This window comes from Lepidochelys olivacea (genome assembly GCF_965140295.1).
Source record: "Lepidochelys olivacea isolate rLepOli2 genome assembly, chromosome: 1".
NCBI lineage: Eukaryota > Metazoa > Chordata > Testudines > Cheloniidae > Lepidochelys > Lepidochelys olivacea.
Window position 1 is genome coordinate 259,271,067 of NC_140411.1, and position 14,852 is coordinate 259,285,918.

Sequence of the window (14,852 nt, forward strand, 5' to 3'; positions counted from 1 at the left end):
TATTTACTTGTGCCCTTTTCTCCGCAGTAGGGGTAGTACACCTAGCCCTGGCCTTGCCCCTGCATCTGGCGCACTGTAGCGAACCTGCAGCAACTCTTCTGTTCCAGTCCTGGGTTCCCACACAGCTCTACCAAATGCTAATGTGCCCCATTCTTGGTTTGCAGCTCCCTGCTGCTCCAGACCTGCTCTTCTAGTGCCCCTCAGTCCTGGTCTGCAGCTGTCCCTGCTATCCTAATCCAGCACCCATGTCAGCCAGGAGTATTGCTGAGCCAGCGCACACAGGTTGATGGTAGAAAGAGGAAGCAGATGGGAGAGGAGAAAGGCAGTGCCCCTTTTGCTGCTGCCAAACTCTCCCCTAGTAACAAGATCCCTGTGCCTCCTTCCTCAAGTGGCCCAGTTTAGCCTCTTCCCCCTCAACTGCCAAATCCCTCCCCAAGGGGCCAGCTCCCCCAGCCCCACACCACCCAGCTGCCAGACCTGCCCAAACCTCCCCACTCCCTCTGCCACAGCTGCCTCCTCTGTCCCCTCCATCCTCCCGCTCCCCTTTAGCTGCCAAACCCTTTGTCTTCATCCAGGTCTTCCCCCAACAGCAGCTGTGGTTCAAGACCCAGCTGTGCAGTTTCTGCAACAGCGTGAGCAAAATGGGGAGATCTTGAGCAAGCAAGGGTTTGGAGAAATGAAATATTGCAAACAAATAATGCCCCGTCGATTGTGGGATTTGTGTTAACATTTAATTCACTCGAAAGCTCTCTGGTTCTCACCATTTACTGGTGTATGTCACAGTGCTGCAGATGACGCAGCTTCTCACAGTGTGCCCCACGGAAATCAGAGGGTGCTTGCTGCTCGGCAGACTACACAAGGCCAAGGCCATGCATCCCCTGCTATTCTAGTCTAGGGCTCTCCCCAGCTCTGCTGATGCACCTCAGTCCTGATCTGCCGCTCTCTGCCTCCTATGCAGTCCAGCCCCTCGCAACCCACACAGCGACACCAGTACATCTTGAGCCTGACCTGCAGCGACTGTATGCCTGACCTGCCACTGGTTGCAATGCGCACAGCCCTATCTCAAGCCGAATCTGCAGCTCCCCCTCATCCAATTCTGCGCAGAGGAAAAGACGTCTGTTAGTAGTGCGTTGGTGCTCTGCACTGGGCTGAGATCCACCGAGCTCATTTCATTACTGATGCCAAGGCAGCAGTTGAACCCAGTCCTCCAGAGCCCCATTAACTCTGCTCTACGCAGAGAAGACCTCAGCTGCGGGCAAGTATTTCACTGTAATTGGTATAGGTCAGGACGGAGACACAGACCAAGCCCATGGGGAGAGCAGGGCTTGAATCAAGGTAGCCACAGAGGCTGCTGCAGGCCCAGAGATGAGAGGCACAGGGCTGCTTTGGGTTCATTTGTTTGGGCTGTGGCGGGAAACGGAGCCGACCCTGTCCCAAGTCCTTCACAGCAGATAAATCGCTCAAACAACAGGCAAGCACAAGGACTCCCTGTGTAAACAGCTAACCACTGCCCTTCTTGCTTCTGGCTGTCTCTCTTCTTGCTCCCAGGTAAGGAATAGGGGACAGAGGGAGCAGAAGTGACCCCACTTCCGAGAGTCCATGCCAGTGCCCGGTAACCTTCATGGGAAGGCTCCCATGATTGGTTCCCATGAGTGCAGTGGGCTCTGGTTCAGGCCCATAGTACAGAACCCACCTCCTCCCAATGCAGCCCTGCCCTGCTCTGCCACCACAGGGAACCCTCCAGTTTAACCGAGCAGCACAGCACCCACTTCCCTTTGGGATTAGCCTTGCTGTGGTAGCACTGGGGACAAGCTGACGTCCTGAAGTGGGGATTTGAACCTATGACCCATAAGCAAAGGCTTAGCAGGCTGTGCCACTTAGCCAAGCAGCTGTGGATAGCAAAGGGATCAGTTTGGCTCCAGTTATGTATTAAATGCCACAGACTCCTACAAGTTCTTATTCTGTATCTTTATTGCTCCACACACACAGCAGGACTTCCGTTTGGTAGTAATCGTAGCCAGCATTTCTGTAGCACCTTACCCCCATGGATCCCAAAGCCTTAGTATTATGAATCTAAACCTGAGATGACTATTGATGCCTCCAGTTCCCATAGCACTCTGTTCCTGGCTTCATTCCCTTGGATATGGGTGGGGAGCCCAAGTTCTGGCTTCCCCCTCTTCTGTAAATTTCTAGGGATCCCCAGCTTTCCACAGCCTCAGAATTTCCTCCAGGAGGATGCTGGATCCCGGCTGTAGGGGATGGAGAGATTAGAGGAGTATCTCTCCGTGATTTCTTGCTGGTCCAGGTGGAGATGAGAACATCTGGAGAGGACTCCCAGCTCTATCTGCAGTAAGGAACGTGGGTGGGGTCATGCCATCCTTCGCTCAGCCTCTCACGCCCTGGCTGCGCAGGCGATTTCAAACTGCTGCAACATGATAGCAAACCCCTGAAGGAGCACCAAGGTGGCAATGCACCCATGACCTCACCCCTCCAGTGGGGGAAGAGCCCCCTGCCCCTCACTGTCCTATTACCGACAGGAGCACTTGCAAGCAGACACTACTGGGTAGGGAATCTGCCTCCAGGTGCATTGCTGGAGAGTCCTGCCCGTGTCTATGGCTGGGTCCTTGCTCATCCAGCAGTGCCAGACCAGGAGCTTGATGTGGGTGAACTGGGCAGGACGGCAGGTCATGCCAGGAGGCCAGGAGCAGCCAGTGTGGGAGGTGTCACACTCTGTGTGGCGGACCCAACGTGGCCAGAAGACAGGCCCCAGATCCACCCAGGATGAGGTCAGGTGGCAGGTGGCGCTGTCCACCAGCCACCGACGGAGGCGGTGGGCAACAGCTTGGCTTAGGTTGCTGGCCGTCCTCTCCTCCGGGGGCAGCAGGATAGGAAGCTCCACGTTTTCAGCCTCTTGCAGCAGCTTCTTCCGGTAACGGCTGGTGCCATCGGCCAGGTCCTGGCTCAGGGTGCCCAGCTGCTCCAGGCTGGTGTTGCGGCTTCGTGGATCCTGCGAGGACATCCAGAAGGGGTCGTATGAGGGGCCCAGCAGCTTCAACAACCGAGGGGCCCTGAGATGCTTGGGCTTGGGGGCGTAGTGGTAGTCATTGGGAGAGCGGGACAGGCTATATGGCCTCACGTGGGCAGATGGCTTGCTCCGGATGAGGTGGACATCAGGATTGGGTGGGGTGGTCTCACTGATCTTCTCAGGCTGCAGAAGGTCCTCACTTAGGGGAAGGTCTCCCTCCTGGGAGAGGAGAGAGGCTCCAGAGGGAAGAGGCCCCTGGCCCCAGCTCCCCAGCAGCAGCAGGCAAATGAGACCTGCTCTGGCCACCTCCATGATGGGTGCAACTCGTTCGGGGCTCCCCTTGTGTGTGTCTTGCTGCAGGCTGGCACTCCGAGTTCCCTCCCGCTACCTCTCTGGTTATCAGTGGATCCCTTTGGCTGAGAGAAATCCGTCCCCTTTCCCCTCATTACAGAGTCTGATACCAGACACTGCTGCAGCTCACAGAGACACAACCAGCGAATCACAGGGACACTTCCCCCCACCCCCCGGCTGGCTGGGTGCAGAGGCAGTGGGTGATGTCAAGTGCAGCAGGTGCAGCTACAGGAGTATGGGTGGTGCTGAGTGGTAGGATTACAGTGAGTTTTGCTGACTGTAGAGCTACAGTAAGTGCTGCTGGGTCCCACAGGTGCTGCTGGCGGTGTAGGGAAGCTGCTTGGTGGAGGGGGGGTAAGTGGGGATGTAAAGATGTTCCTGCGTGTTGGGGTGCAACAGGTCCTGCTTGGCAAGGAGGGACGGTGGGTGTTGCTGGGGAAGTGGGGCTATGGCAGGGTATGGCTGAGGTTGAAGATGTGCCGCTGGTTGTCGAGGTGCGATGGGTGCTGCTGAGGCTGTAGGTCCAGCAGTTGATGCTGGAGGTGCTGCTGGAAGCACCATCCGTTGCTGGGTGTAGGGGGAAATCTCACGGCTAAGCCCTGTTGAGCAGAGTTGCCAGAGCAGGCAGCACCCAGGGGAGTGCGAGTGTGAGACCACTCGCCATACAGAGTGAATTTGAATGGCTGCTTGCCTCGGTGCATCCCAGCAGCGCTTAATTTGTAATGAAAGAGGTGCCGGGGCTTAAGCAATTAGGTGCTGGGGATCAAGCACTTTTTAAATTTTAATAAGTGACGCGGTAAGCCCAAATAAAGCACTGCATCCCGGCCACCTGGGAAAGCTCCCTCCTGTATGAAGCGGTGCTGCATCCATTAGCCCAACATGGGACTGGGCCCTTGGAGAAGGGAGAGAAGTGGATGGCAGGGGCGGAAGGGTTAGTTGCTCACCCTCCCCAGCGCGTGCCTCTCCCAGCAGCGATTGTGTGTTCCCCAGAGGGGTGGGGAGAAGCCACGATTGAGAGACTTGGGAGCCGTCTCATCTAAACTCCCTTGGGGAGCAGGGGAATGAGAGGAGACAGGAACTCCCTTCTTGACCTGCGCCTCGACAAGGCCACATGCCTCCAAGCCGCCTGTTCTCATAGCCACAAGAGTACTGGGGTCAGGCAGACACACAGCCTCTGGGGCCCTTCATTGCCCTCCCTGGCTGCTTCAGAGTTTAACCCTGTGTGTTTAACTAGCCTACCCAGCCCTGGGCCCTGGGAGGGGGGCTGGAGTCCTTGCACACCCCATGCTCTCTGAGGGGTTACTGCCATGGCTGAGCTGGGCTCATGATGCCCTTGGCGCTCTGGCCTGTGTGTTAGTGTCACCGCAGGGCCCACAAGTGGCTCTGCCTGCGACCCCTCGAGTCCCACCCCACCCACCTCCCCTCCCCAGGCGTCCCAGCAACTCCTGCCGGGGAAGGTGCCACCCCTCCTCCAACAAGCCACTGTAGCCCCTGTGTGTCTGGCTGCCTGCAGGGTGTCCCCCCGCCCCGTTACCCCATGCCCCCAGGGGACCCCCGGCACCCTCTGCTGCGGGAGCTGAGCCGCTGGGGGGACACGTGCGGCAGCTCCGTCCTCCCCTCGGTGCCGGCCAGGCTCATGACGAGCCTGGGGGCGCTGAGGCTCTGTACCCCAGCGGGCGGGGGGCAGGGCCCGGCGGCAGATCGGCTGGGCCGGGCCACCCTTTACTTCCCATGGGGGCTGGGCCGGGCCAGGCCAGCGGGAAGTTTCTGCCCGTGTGAGCCACCAGCCTGCTGTGCCGCGGGGGAGTGAACGCCGGCGCCGGCCTCCCGGAGCGGGGAGCAGCGCGGCCGGCGGGCGGCGCCGGGAAGGAGGGAGCCGAGGGGGGGGGCCCGCGCCACGTGCGGGAGGCGCAGCTCAGGCAAACTCCGGGTCCCCGCTGGCCCGTGCGGAGGGAGCGGGATCGCAGCGCCCCGGCCCCGCGGGGCTCCCCCGGCGCGAGGCGCAGGTGAGTGGGCGGGGCCGGGCCGGGCCGGGCTGGCGGAGGCGGCGCGCGCTCGCTCGCTCTTCCCTTGCTCCGAGTCCTGCCCCGTCCGCGGGGCCCGCGGGGAGCGAGCGCCCCGCTGCCAGCGCCCGCGACTCGACGGGGAGAGCGACAGAGCCCGCCCGCTGCTGCCGTGCGGCTCCGGGCTGGGGGGGCAGGGGTCCGTGTGGGGCAGAGGGGATGCTGGGGGAGGGGGAGAGCTGGGGGGGCAGGGGTCCGTGTGGGGCAGAGGGGATGCTGGGGGAGGGGGAGAGCTGGGGGGACAGGGGTCTGTGTGGGGCAGGGGGGATGCTGGGGGAGGGGGAGAGCTGGGGGGACAGGGGTCTGTGTGGGGCAGGGGGGATGCTGGGGGAGGGGGAGAGCTGGGGGGGCAGGGGTCCGTGTGGGGCAGAGGGGATGCTGGGGGAGGGGGAGAGCTGGGGGGGCAGGGGTCCGTGTGGGGCAGAGGGGATGCTGGGAGGGAAAGCTGTGGAGACAGGTTTCTGCATGTGGGGCAGAGGGGATTCTGAGAGCTGTGGGGACTGGTCTCTCTGTTTGGGGCAGAGGGGATTCCGGGGAGGAAGACCTCTGGGGAGATGCTCACTCCATGTGGGGCAGAGGGGACTCTGGGGTCGAGGGCAGGGATCTATGGGCATAGGGGATAGAGGGGATTCTGAAAAGCTATGGGGACAGATCTCTCTGTGTGGGAGAGAGAAGATGCTGGGGTGGGGGAGATGTATGGGGACAAGTCTCTCCATGTGGTGCAAAGTTTACTCAGGGACGAGAGCTCTGGGGACAGGCCTCCCCCCTGTGTGGAGCAGAGGGGATTCTGGGGGGTGAGAGATGTGGGGGGAAGAGAGGATGCTGGGCGGGAGAGCTGTGGGAACAGGTCTCCCCCAGTGTGGGCCAGAGGTACAGAGTCAGCCCCTCGAGAGCCAGGAGCGCAGAGACAACCTACTGGAGTGATAGAGAGGGTTTTACAAATGAGAGGGAAAGCCCTGGTCCTGGCTGGAGTAACACAGAAGAAACTCTGGGGACTCGTGGCACCCATAAAAAGTTGATCAGATGTTGCTTGGTAACAGTGTCGTTCCCTCATAATTACTGATCAACCAATGACAATTTATTCTGCTGCTGTAATAAGAAGAAGAAGAAGAAGAAGATCATCTGATATAGGGTACGATGCTTGTGCCTCATTGGTGACGTGCACTGTCACGCAATGCTCTGCTTGAGGCCATTGTGTGCGCGAAGTCCTGGAATTAACCAGACTACTCCAGTTTCCTGCTCATGTAATTGAACTTAGCTTCTTAATGATTATTACTTTGTCTTACGGTAGTGCCTAGAGGAGCCAGCCGAGACCATTCTGCTAGGTGCTATATAAACACATAGAGAGAGATAGTCCCTGCCTCAGAGAGCTCACAATCTAAATTGACAGGCCAGATGAAGGGTGGGAGGAAGAGAAATGGGTGCAAAGTGGGACAGTGACTTGCTCGAGGTCACAGAGACAGGAGTAGAACCCAGGTCTCCTGATGCCCAGGCCTGGGCTGTGTCCACTGAACAAAACTGCCTCTGCTCATACAAAACTGGTCATTTTTCTAATTCATCCCTGGATCTCTGATTACTTCAAACATGGCAAGAGGCAGCCATCCCCTGGTGTGGGACGCCGAGTGATCTCTAGATGCTGGCCCCTCCCCTGTATAGAACAGTGGGGACGCTGGGTTGAAAGAGAGAGCGCTAACCCCTCTTTGGTGTGGGACAGAGCAGAGGGAGCCGGGCTGGAGGGTGCTGGGGTCATGCATGGTGGTTTGTTTTGGTAAGGAAGGGCTGATTGTGTCCCTCCTAACTTAGATGGTAGAACCCCTCAGCCTAGGAGACCTCCCTGCTATCAGAGCTGGTTAGGTGATGCTGTGGGGATAGAAGGTGCAGCGTCCCTTTCCCTGCCCCCAAGGGCTGCCTCCTCCTTTCCTGGGGGCCTCTGCTGAGCCCCTGTCAAAGGAAAGCTGAGATTAAAACTCACTAAAACAAGAAATCCCAAGAGGTTTAACGGCTTTGGGAATGTGATGGAGTAAAGGGGGTCAAGTGGTGCCTGGCAGAGGCTCCCCCCACCACCGGCCGGTGTCACCATTGGTACTTGCACCCTTGCAGTGTTGGCTGGTGCAGGAGGAGGTCTTGGATTCAGCTCAGCTAGGGTCCCTGTGGTGACCTAAAGCCAAGCAAATCCTGACTGGCTGATCCCAGTAGAAGTCCAGCCAATTACGTCACAGTGGATGAAGGGACTTGGCATCTCTTGATGTCATCATTAAATCAGCTTATTGGATGCTGACGTCTAATGGGAGATGGGACCTCAGGGGCCACAAGGGAGCGAAAGGCCTTGTTCTTAGTTTAGCAGGGTGTCAAAGGCTATGACCCTCCGCTGTGCTCTGATGTGACAGCAGGCCAGGGTTCGACTCATAGTGACTAGCAAACATACTGCAGTCTCACCCCAAACGCCACTGCACCTCAGTCACCTCACTGGGGTGTCCCTGTGCATGTGTTTGCTCTGGCCAGAACTGGCCCTTGGTTTTGTGGAGCTCTGTGTGAAGTGACAACTCCTGCCCCACTCAGGTTCAAGCCTCACCTCCCTGTATCCGCAACTCTGCCAGTCTCCTCCTCCCTGCCTGTGACCCCCTCAGGCTGTAGCAAATCCCTCTCAGCTCTGAGTGAGGCTCTGTGGCTCCTGGGGACCCTTCCTCATACGGGCCAGGAGATGGCGCCAAAGTGCAGTTTTCTAAGCGGGGGTAGGAAGAGCTGTTATGAAATTCACCCCCTGCCACTGCCCTTGGGCGCCAGACTCAAAAGGGACCATGGGATGGGGCCCAGTATGATGGGTCTGTGGGAGTGTGAAGTGAGACCCTGGAAGGGCAGGGATCTATGCAGCTGCATGGGCCTAAAGGCACCACCGCTCCTTTACAGTAGCATAGCCAAAATGCACACTAGGGCCTCTCACTGGGAGGCTCATGGGTTTGCCTTGCTGAGACACCCCAGAGGGGTGTTCGCTCCAGCTAGGTGGAGTCAATAGGAGCAGGGCTGACAGTAGCTGCTGTGTTCTCCACTGAGAGGTGTTCTTGTGCCGCTGGTACCCAGCGGATGCTGGAGATGCACAGTGGACCTGCTGTTTTTCTCTCTTCCCTCCCTTGCCAGGCCCACTGTCTGATGGGGAGATGCCAGAGAGCTGGAATGCTTCCTCCAACAGCCTGGAGGTGCGAGCTGCAGGCATCATCGTGCCGGTGGCCTTCTCCCTCATCTTCCTCCTGGGCACAGTGGGGAATGGGCTGGTGCTGGCTGTGCTGCTGCGTAATGGCCAGGTGAAGTACAACACCACCAACCTGTTCATCCTCAACCTGGCCATGGCGGACCTCTGCTTCATCATCTGCTGCGTCCCCTTCCAAGCCACCATCTACACACTGGACGGGTGGCTCTTCGGCCCCTTCGCCTGCAAGGCTGTGCACTTCCTCATCTACCTCACCATGTATGCCAGCAGCTTCACCCTGGCAGCCGTCTCTGTCGACAGGTGAGCAATGTTCCCTCTAATTTCTGACAGGCCGTGTGTGCAAAAAATTTCTTCTGTGCAAATTGTGCTTCTGTGCAAATTTTTGTGCGCGCGGTGTTTTGCCGTGTGCGCGGGGTTTACGATCTGTGTGCGCCCGCACAGCTTAGAGGGTACAGTGCAAGTGAGCCTCCTCCACCCTTCCCCAGTCACGCTTTGGGTCTCTTGCTTCAGTTCAAGAGACTGGATTGGCATGGCGAGGTAAGTGTAGGAGAAAAGCAGACCCCACCCACGTCTGTCAGGAGCGGGCACAACCCACCCAGGACAGGGTCACTCACTGTGTCTGGGGTTTGATCCCCAGTGGCCACTTGTCACTGCTGTCCATTTCTGACCCAGTGGCAGGCCGTTGCACAGGGCCATGCATGTGCTCTTACCCTCAACCACAATCCTAGCAGATCTACCCTGACCCATTCCACAGAGCTCCCTCACCTTCCACCTCCATCCCCTCCCTTGACTCATTCCACAAGTCTCCCTTCTCTGCCAACCCACAGATTTCTCCTCCCAGCTCTCTCCATTCTCCCTTCCCCTCGTAAACCTCTCTCGTTATCCCTCTCCCCCATTTCCCTTTCCTCTCTCCTGCCTTCTCTGTTGCTCCTCACCTCCTGCTCCTCCTCTCTCTCAGCACCCAAAACAAGCTCTCCCACAGTCTGCTTACCCAGCCCTTTCTCTTCCTTGCTGGGGAGAGGTTGGTTTGTTCTTCCAGACAGGAGTGGACTGAGGCTGGATTTCTGCTCTCCAAACCCATCAGTCCCCCAGGCCCAATGCAGCAGGGTGCTAGTGAGGAAACTAGAATCTCTCCCATGGCTGACTGAGGAGGATCAAAGAGTCCATTGAGTGGAGGAGGGATTGGGGGAAGAATGCTTGGGTGGTGGAAGAAAGAAAGATCAAATTGACCAGTGGGTTCTGCTTAATCCTCCCTTCCAAGGGATGGAGGAGGGAAGATGAGAGGCCCCACTGGAGACAGCACCTGGGAGGGGGCTGCATGGAACAGCAGGACAGTGACCGTGAAGTTCCTTTGCTGACTCATTTGTTTTGCTGTTTAAACCCCATCTCACCCCATCCCACGCTGCAGGTACCTGGCCATTCGCTACCCGCTGAAATCCCGGGATCTCCGGGTCTCCCAGAATGCAGTGGTTGCCATCATAGTGATCTGGACCCTGTCACTGCTCTTCGCAGGGCCCTACCTCAGCTACTACCAGATTGTCCACTACCACGGGGTGCCCATCTGTGTCCCCATCTGGGAGGACCAGCACCGGAAGATCCTGGACATCCTCACCTTTGTGTTTGGGTACCTCCTGCCTGTGGCTGTCGTGAGCTTGGCTTATGCCAGGACCATCAAGTTCCTGTGGACCTCAGTAGACCCTGTCGAGAGAATCTCAGAGTCCCGTAAGGCCAAGTGCAAGGTCACCAAGATGATTGTGGCTGTGGCCATACTCTTCTGCCTCTGCTGGCTGCCCCACCACCTGGTCATCTTATGCTTTTGGTTTGGCTACTTCCCCTTCAACCGAGTCACTTATGCCTGCCGCCTGGCCTCCCACTGCCTGTCATATGCCAACTCCTGCCTCAACCCCATTGTCTATGCCCTCATCTCTAAGCATTTCCGCAAGAAGTTCAAGCTGGTCTTCACTTGCCTCCTCTTCCAGAACAAGAACAGGAAGAAGAAGAGAGCTGGCAATAAAGTCCACGTGACCAATGTGGCCAACAATGCTGTAGGTGCGTATGGAGGGAACACCGAGGTCTCACAGATCCAGGAGGAGAATGCCAGGTGCTGCCAGGGCCTGCTGCGGAAAGATGCTGAAGACACCCACCTCCCTGAGGCATGGACTCATCAGCTACAGGACACCACTGCCTCTGCTCAGAGAGGACTGCTGGCTGAAGAAAGTAACAACTGGCAACCCACTGGCTGTGACCTCACCAGGAAGATCTCAGGGCCTGCTGACCCTCCACTGATAATATAAACCAAGAGGAGAAATGCATAATCCAGTGGGGGAGTCACCCTTCCACCCCTGTGTATGCAAGCAGATTGAATGATGTAGCCATTGGGAAATTGCACTGCAGTGATGGCTAATCTTAACAGTGTCAGCTGTGGCTTTTTTATGATCATTCCACCCTTATCCACTTCCCTGTACCATTCTTGTGGGAGCAGTGGAATCCATCAATGGAAATTCAGAAGGTAGGAGCATGCTAACATAAAAACAAGAGACATGGAGAACTAGACTCAGCATGATCCCTGGGGAAAGGACTGGACTCCCATTGCCCTGGGCACGATATTGAAAATATGTGGCGAGGAGAAGGGGAAGGAGTTTTACCACCATGTGCGATATGACACCACACAATTAACGGTGTGATCCAGTGTAAGGCACTGCCCACATATTGGGGTTCAAAATTTGAACTTCCCTCTTGAGATTAATTAGCCCCTCGATAAGCCCTGTGTGGGTGTCTGTTGCTCACAGTCACCCAGGGGGTATTCCCCCTACACATTTTCAACAGTGCCCACTAATTTTGCATGGCATTTTGGGTACTGGAAAATTGTGACTAACAAAATTAACGTACCCTGTTTGAAACCACATGCTGTGGTGTGGGTATCAGAATGCTGGGGGGCATGGTTGGAAGAATGTGTGTGTGTGGCTATGTGTGAAGAGAGTTAGTCATTTTGTTTGGGCTAGGGATGGGAATGTGTGTCTGTGAAAACGGGGCAGTTCAAAACCTCTGTCACTGGAAAAACTGGGGCAATGTGTCTAACATCCCAAGCAGTGGAATTCTGTTCCCTGACTGGGTGTCTTCTCCTCTCTAGTAATTCCCAGCAGGTTTAGGCCGTTCTCCAATGCGAATCCTCCTCCCCCAGCTACTCCACTCTGTATCACAGAGGGCCTTGTTTGCAATCCTAGCTGAAAACCCCAATTGCAAGGAAGTCAGCAGCTCATATCAATATCTTCTTATACTAATTCTACCACCATCACTGTTATTAAAATGATTTATTATATAGCAAGTAAAAAATGGAAAACCTGGTATTATTACATCTTAGTGTCCCCTCCCATGCATGCTGATAGACTCATAGAAGCTTGAGATGGAAAAGCTCTGTTAGTTTATTAAGTCGGTCTCTTCCCTCCACCCTGGCAAAGCAGGATGATTCCCTACAGAACACTTCCTAGTGTTTTGTCCACTCTAGCTTTATATGTCCTCACTACTGTCCTAATGCTCCTTTGGGTATGTCTACACTACGAAATTAGGTTGAATTTATAGAAGTTGGTTTTGTAGAAAGCGGTTTTATACAGTTGATTGTGTGCGTCCCCACACAAGTGCTCTAAGTGCATGTAGTCGGCGGAGTGTGTCCACAGTACCAAGGCAACCGTCGACTTCCAGAGCATTGCACTGTGGGTAGCTATCCCACAGTTCCCGCAGTCTCTGCCGCCCATTTGAATTCTGGGTAGAAATCCCAGTGCCTTATGGGGCTAAAACATTGTCGCGGGTGGTTCTGGGTACATATCGTCAGGCCCCCGTTCCCTCCCTCCCTCCGTGAAAGCAAGGGCAGACAATTGTTTTGCGCCTTTTTTCTTGAGTTACCTGTGCAGACGCCATACCACGGCAAGCATGGAGCCCGCTCAGGTAACCGTCACCGTATGTCTCCTGGGTGCTGGCAGACGTGGTACTGCATTGCTACACAGCAGCAGCAACCCATTGCCTTGTGGCAGCAGACAGTGCAGTATGATTGGTAGCTGTCGTCGACGTAGTCCTGGGTGCTCTTTTAATCGGGTGCCTGGGCAAACATGGGAGTGACTCAGCCAGGTCATTTCCCTTGTTTCGTCTCTTGGCGATTCAGTCCTACCGGCAGTGCACTGCCTTTTAACCTCCAGCCAGCAAAAGATGATGGCTAGTCGTCATACTGCTCCATCTTCGGCCGAGCACCCAGGAGATAATGATGGCTAGCAATCGTACTTCACAGTCTGCTGCCAGCAAGATGTATAAAGATAGATGAAGTGGCTCAAAACAAGAAATAGACCAGATTTGTTTTGTATTCATTTTCTCCTCCCTCCCTCTGTGAAATCAACGGCCTGCTAAACCCAGTTTTGAGTTCTATCCTTGAGGGGGCCATTCAGTTTCTTGCAAAGCCACCCCCTTTGTTGATTTTAATTCCCTGTAAGTCAACCCTGTAAGCTGTGTCATCAGTCGCTCCTCCCTCCATCGGGGCAACGGCAGACAATCGTTCCGCGCCTTTTTTCTGTGCAGACGCCATACCACAGCAAGCATGGACCCCGCTCAGATCACTTTGGCAATTAGGAGCACATTAAACACCACGCGCATTATCCAGCAATATATGCAGCACCAGAACCTGGCACAGTGATACCGGGCGAGTAGGCGACGTCAGCGCGGTGACGTGAGTAATGAGGACATCGACACAGACTTCTCTCAAAGCAGGGGCCCTGGCAATATGGGCATCATGGTGCTAATGGGGCAGGTTCATGCAGTGGAACGCTGATTCTGGGCTCGGGAAACAAGCACAGACTGGTGGGACCACATAGTGTTGCAGGTCTGGGACGATTCCCAGTGGTTGCGAAACTTTTGCATGCGTAAGGACACTTTCATGGAACTTTGTGACTTGCTTTCCCCTGCCCTGAGGCGCAAGAATACCAAGATGAGAGCAGCCCTCACAGTTGAGAAGCGAGTGGCGATAGCCCTGTGGAAGCTTGCAATGCCAGACAACTACCAGTCAGTTGGGAATCAATTTGGAGTGGGCAAATCTACTGTGGGGGCTGCTGTGATGCAAGTAGCCAATGCAATCAAAGATCTGCTGATATCAAGGGTAGTGACCCTGGGAAATGTGCAGGTCATAGTGGATGGCTTTGCTGCAATGGGATTCCCTAACTGTGGTGGGGCCATAGACGGAACCCATATCCCTATCTTGGCACCGGAGCACCAAGCCGCCGAGTACATAAACCGCAAGGGGTACTTTTCGATAGTGCTGCAAGCTCTGGTGGATCACAAGTGACGTTTCACCAGCATCAACGTGAGATGGCCGAGAAAGGTACATGACGCTCGCATCTTCAGGAACTCTGGTCTGTTTCAAAAGCTGAAAGAAGGGACTTTATTCCCAGACCAGAAAATAACCGTTGGGGATGTTGAAATGCCTATATGTATCCTTGGGGACCCAGCCTACCCCTTAATGCCATGGCTCATGAAGCCGTACACAGGCAGCCTGGACAGTGGTCAGGAGCTGTTCAACTACAGGCTGAGCAAGTGCAGAATGGTGGTAGAATGTGCATTTGGACGTTTAAAGGCGCGCTGGCGCAGTTTACTGACTCGCTTAGACCTCAGCGAAACCAATATTCCCACTGTTATTACTGCTTGCTGTGTGCTCCACAATATCTGTGAGAGTAAGGGGGAGACGTTTATGGCGGGGTGGGAGGCTGAGGCAAATCGTCTAGCTGCTGGTTACGCGCAGCCAGACACCAGGGCGGTTAGAAGAGCACAGGAGGGCGCGGTACGCATCAGAGAAGCTTTGAAAACCAGTTTCATGACTGGCCAGGCTACGGTGTGAAAGTTCTGTTTGTTTCTCCTTGATGAAACCCGCCGCCCCTTGGTTCACTCTACTTCCCTGTAAGCTAACCACTCTCTCCTCCTCCCTTCGATCACCGCTTGCAGAGGCAATAAAGTCATTGTTGCTTCACATTCATGCATTCTTTATTAATTCATCACACAAATAGGGGGATAACTACCAAGGTAGCCCAGGAGGGGTAGTGGAGGAGAGAAGTACCAGGAGGGGTTGTGGAGGAGGGAAGGACAAGGCCACACAGCACTTTAAAACTTTAAAACTTATTAAATGCCAGCTTTCTGTTGCTTGGGCAATCCTCTGGGGTGGAGTGGCCGGGTGGCC

At 55.7% G+C, this 14,852-nt stretch overlaps 2 protein-coding genes across 2 annotated transcripts; one reads left to right on the top strand and one right to left on the bottom strand.

Annotated features, from left to right (window-relative positions):
• Positions 1–2,527: 2,527 nt before the first annotated feature.
• On the bottom strand, positions 2,528–3,337 carry LOC311514516 (noggin-like; the record flags this gene model as incomplete). The annotated part of the gene is made up of 1 exon (XM_084617078.1): positions 2,528–3,337. One exon carries the CDS (start codon positions 3,335–3,337, stop codon positions 2,528–2,530), a length of 810 nt encoding a protein of 269 aa, XP_084473204.1.
• A 1,924-nt stretch (positions 3,338–5,261) lies between these two features.
• Positions 5,262–14,645, top strand: GALR3 (galanin receptor 3). The gene is given in 4 exon segments (XM_084613302.1): positions 5,262–5,382; positions 8,575–8,944; positions 10,053–10,859; positions 10,861–14,645. Coding segments are annotated over 3 exon segments (1,227 nt in total). The 5' UTR covers positions 5,262–5,382; positions 8,575–8,594; the 3' UTR covers positions 10,931–14,645.
• The last annotated feature ends 207 nt before the right edge of the window (positions 14,646–14,852 follow it).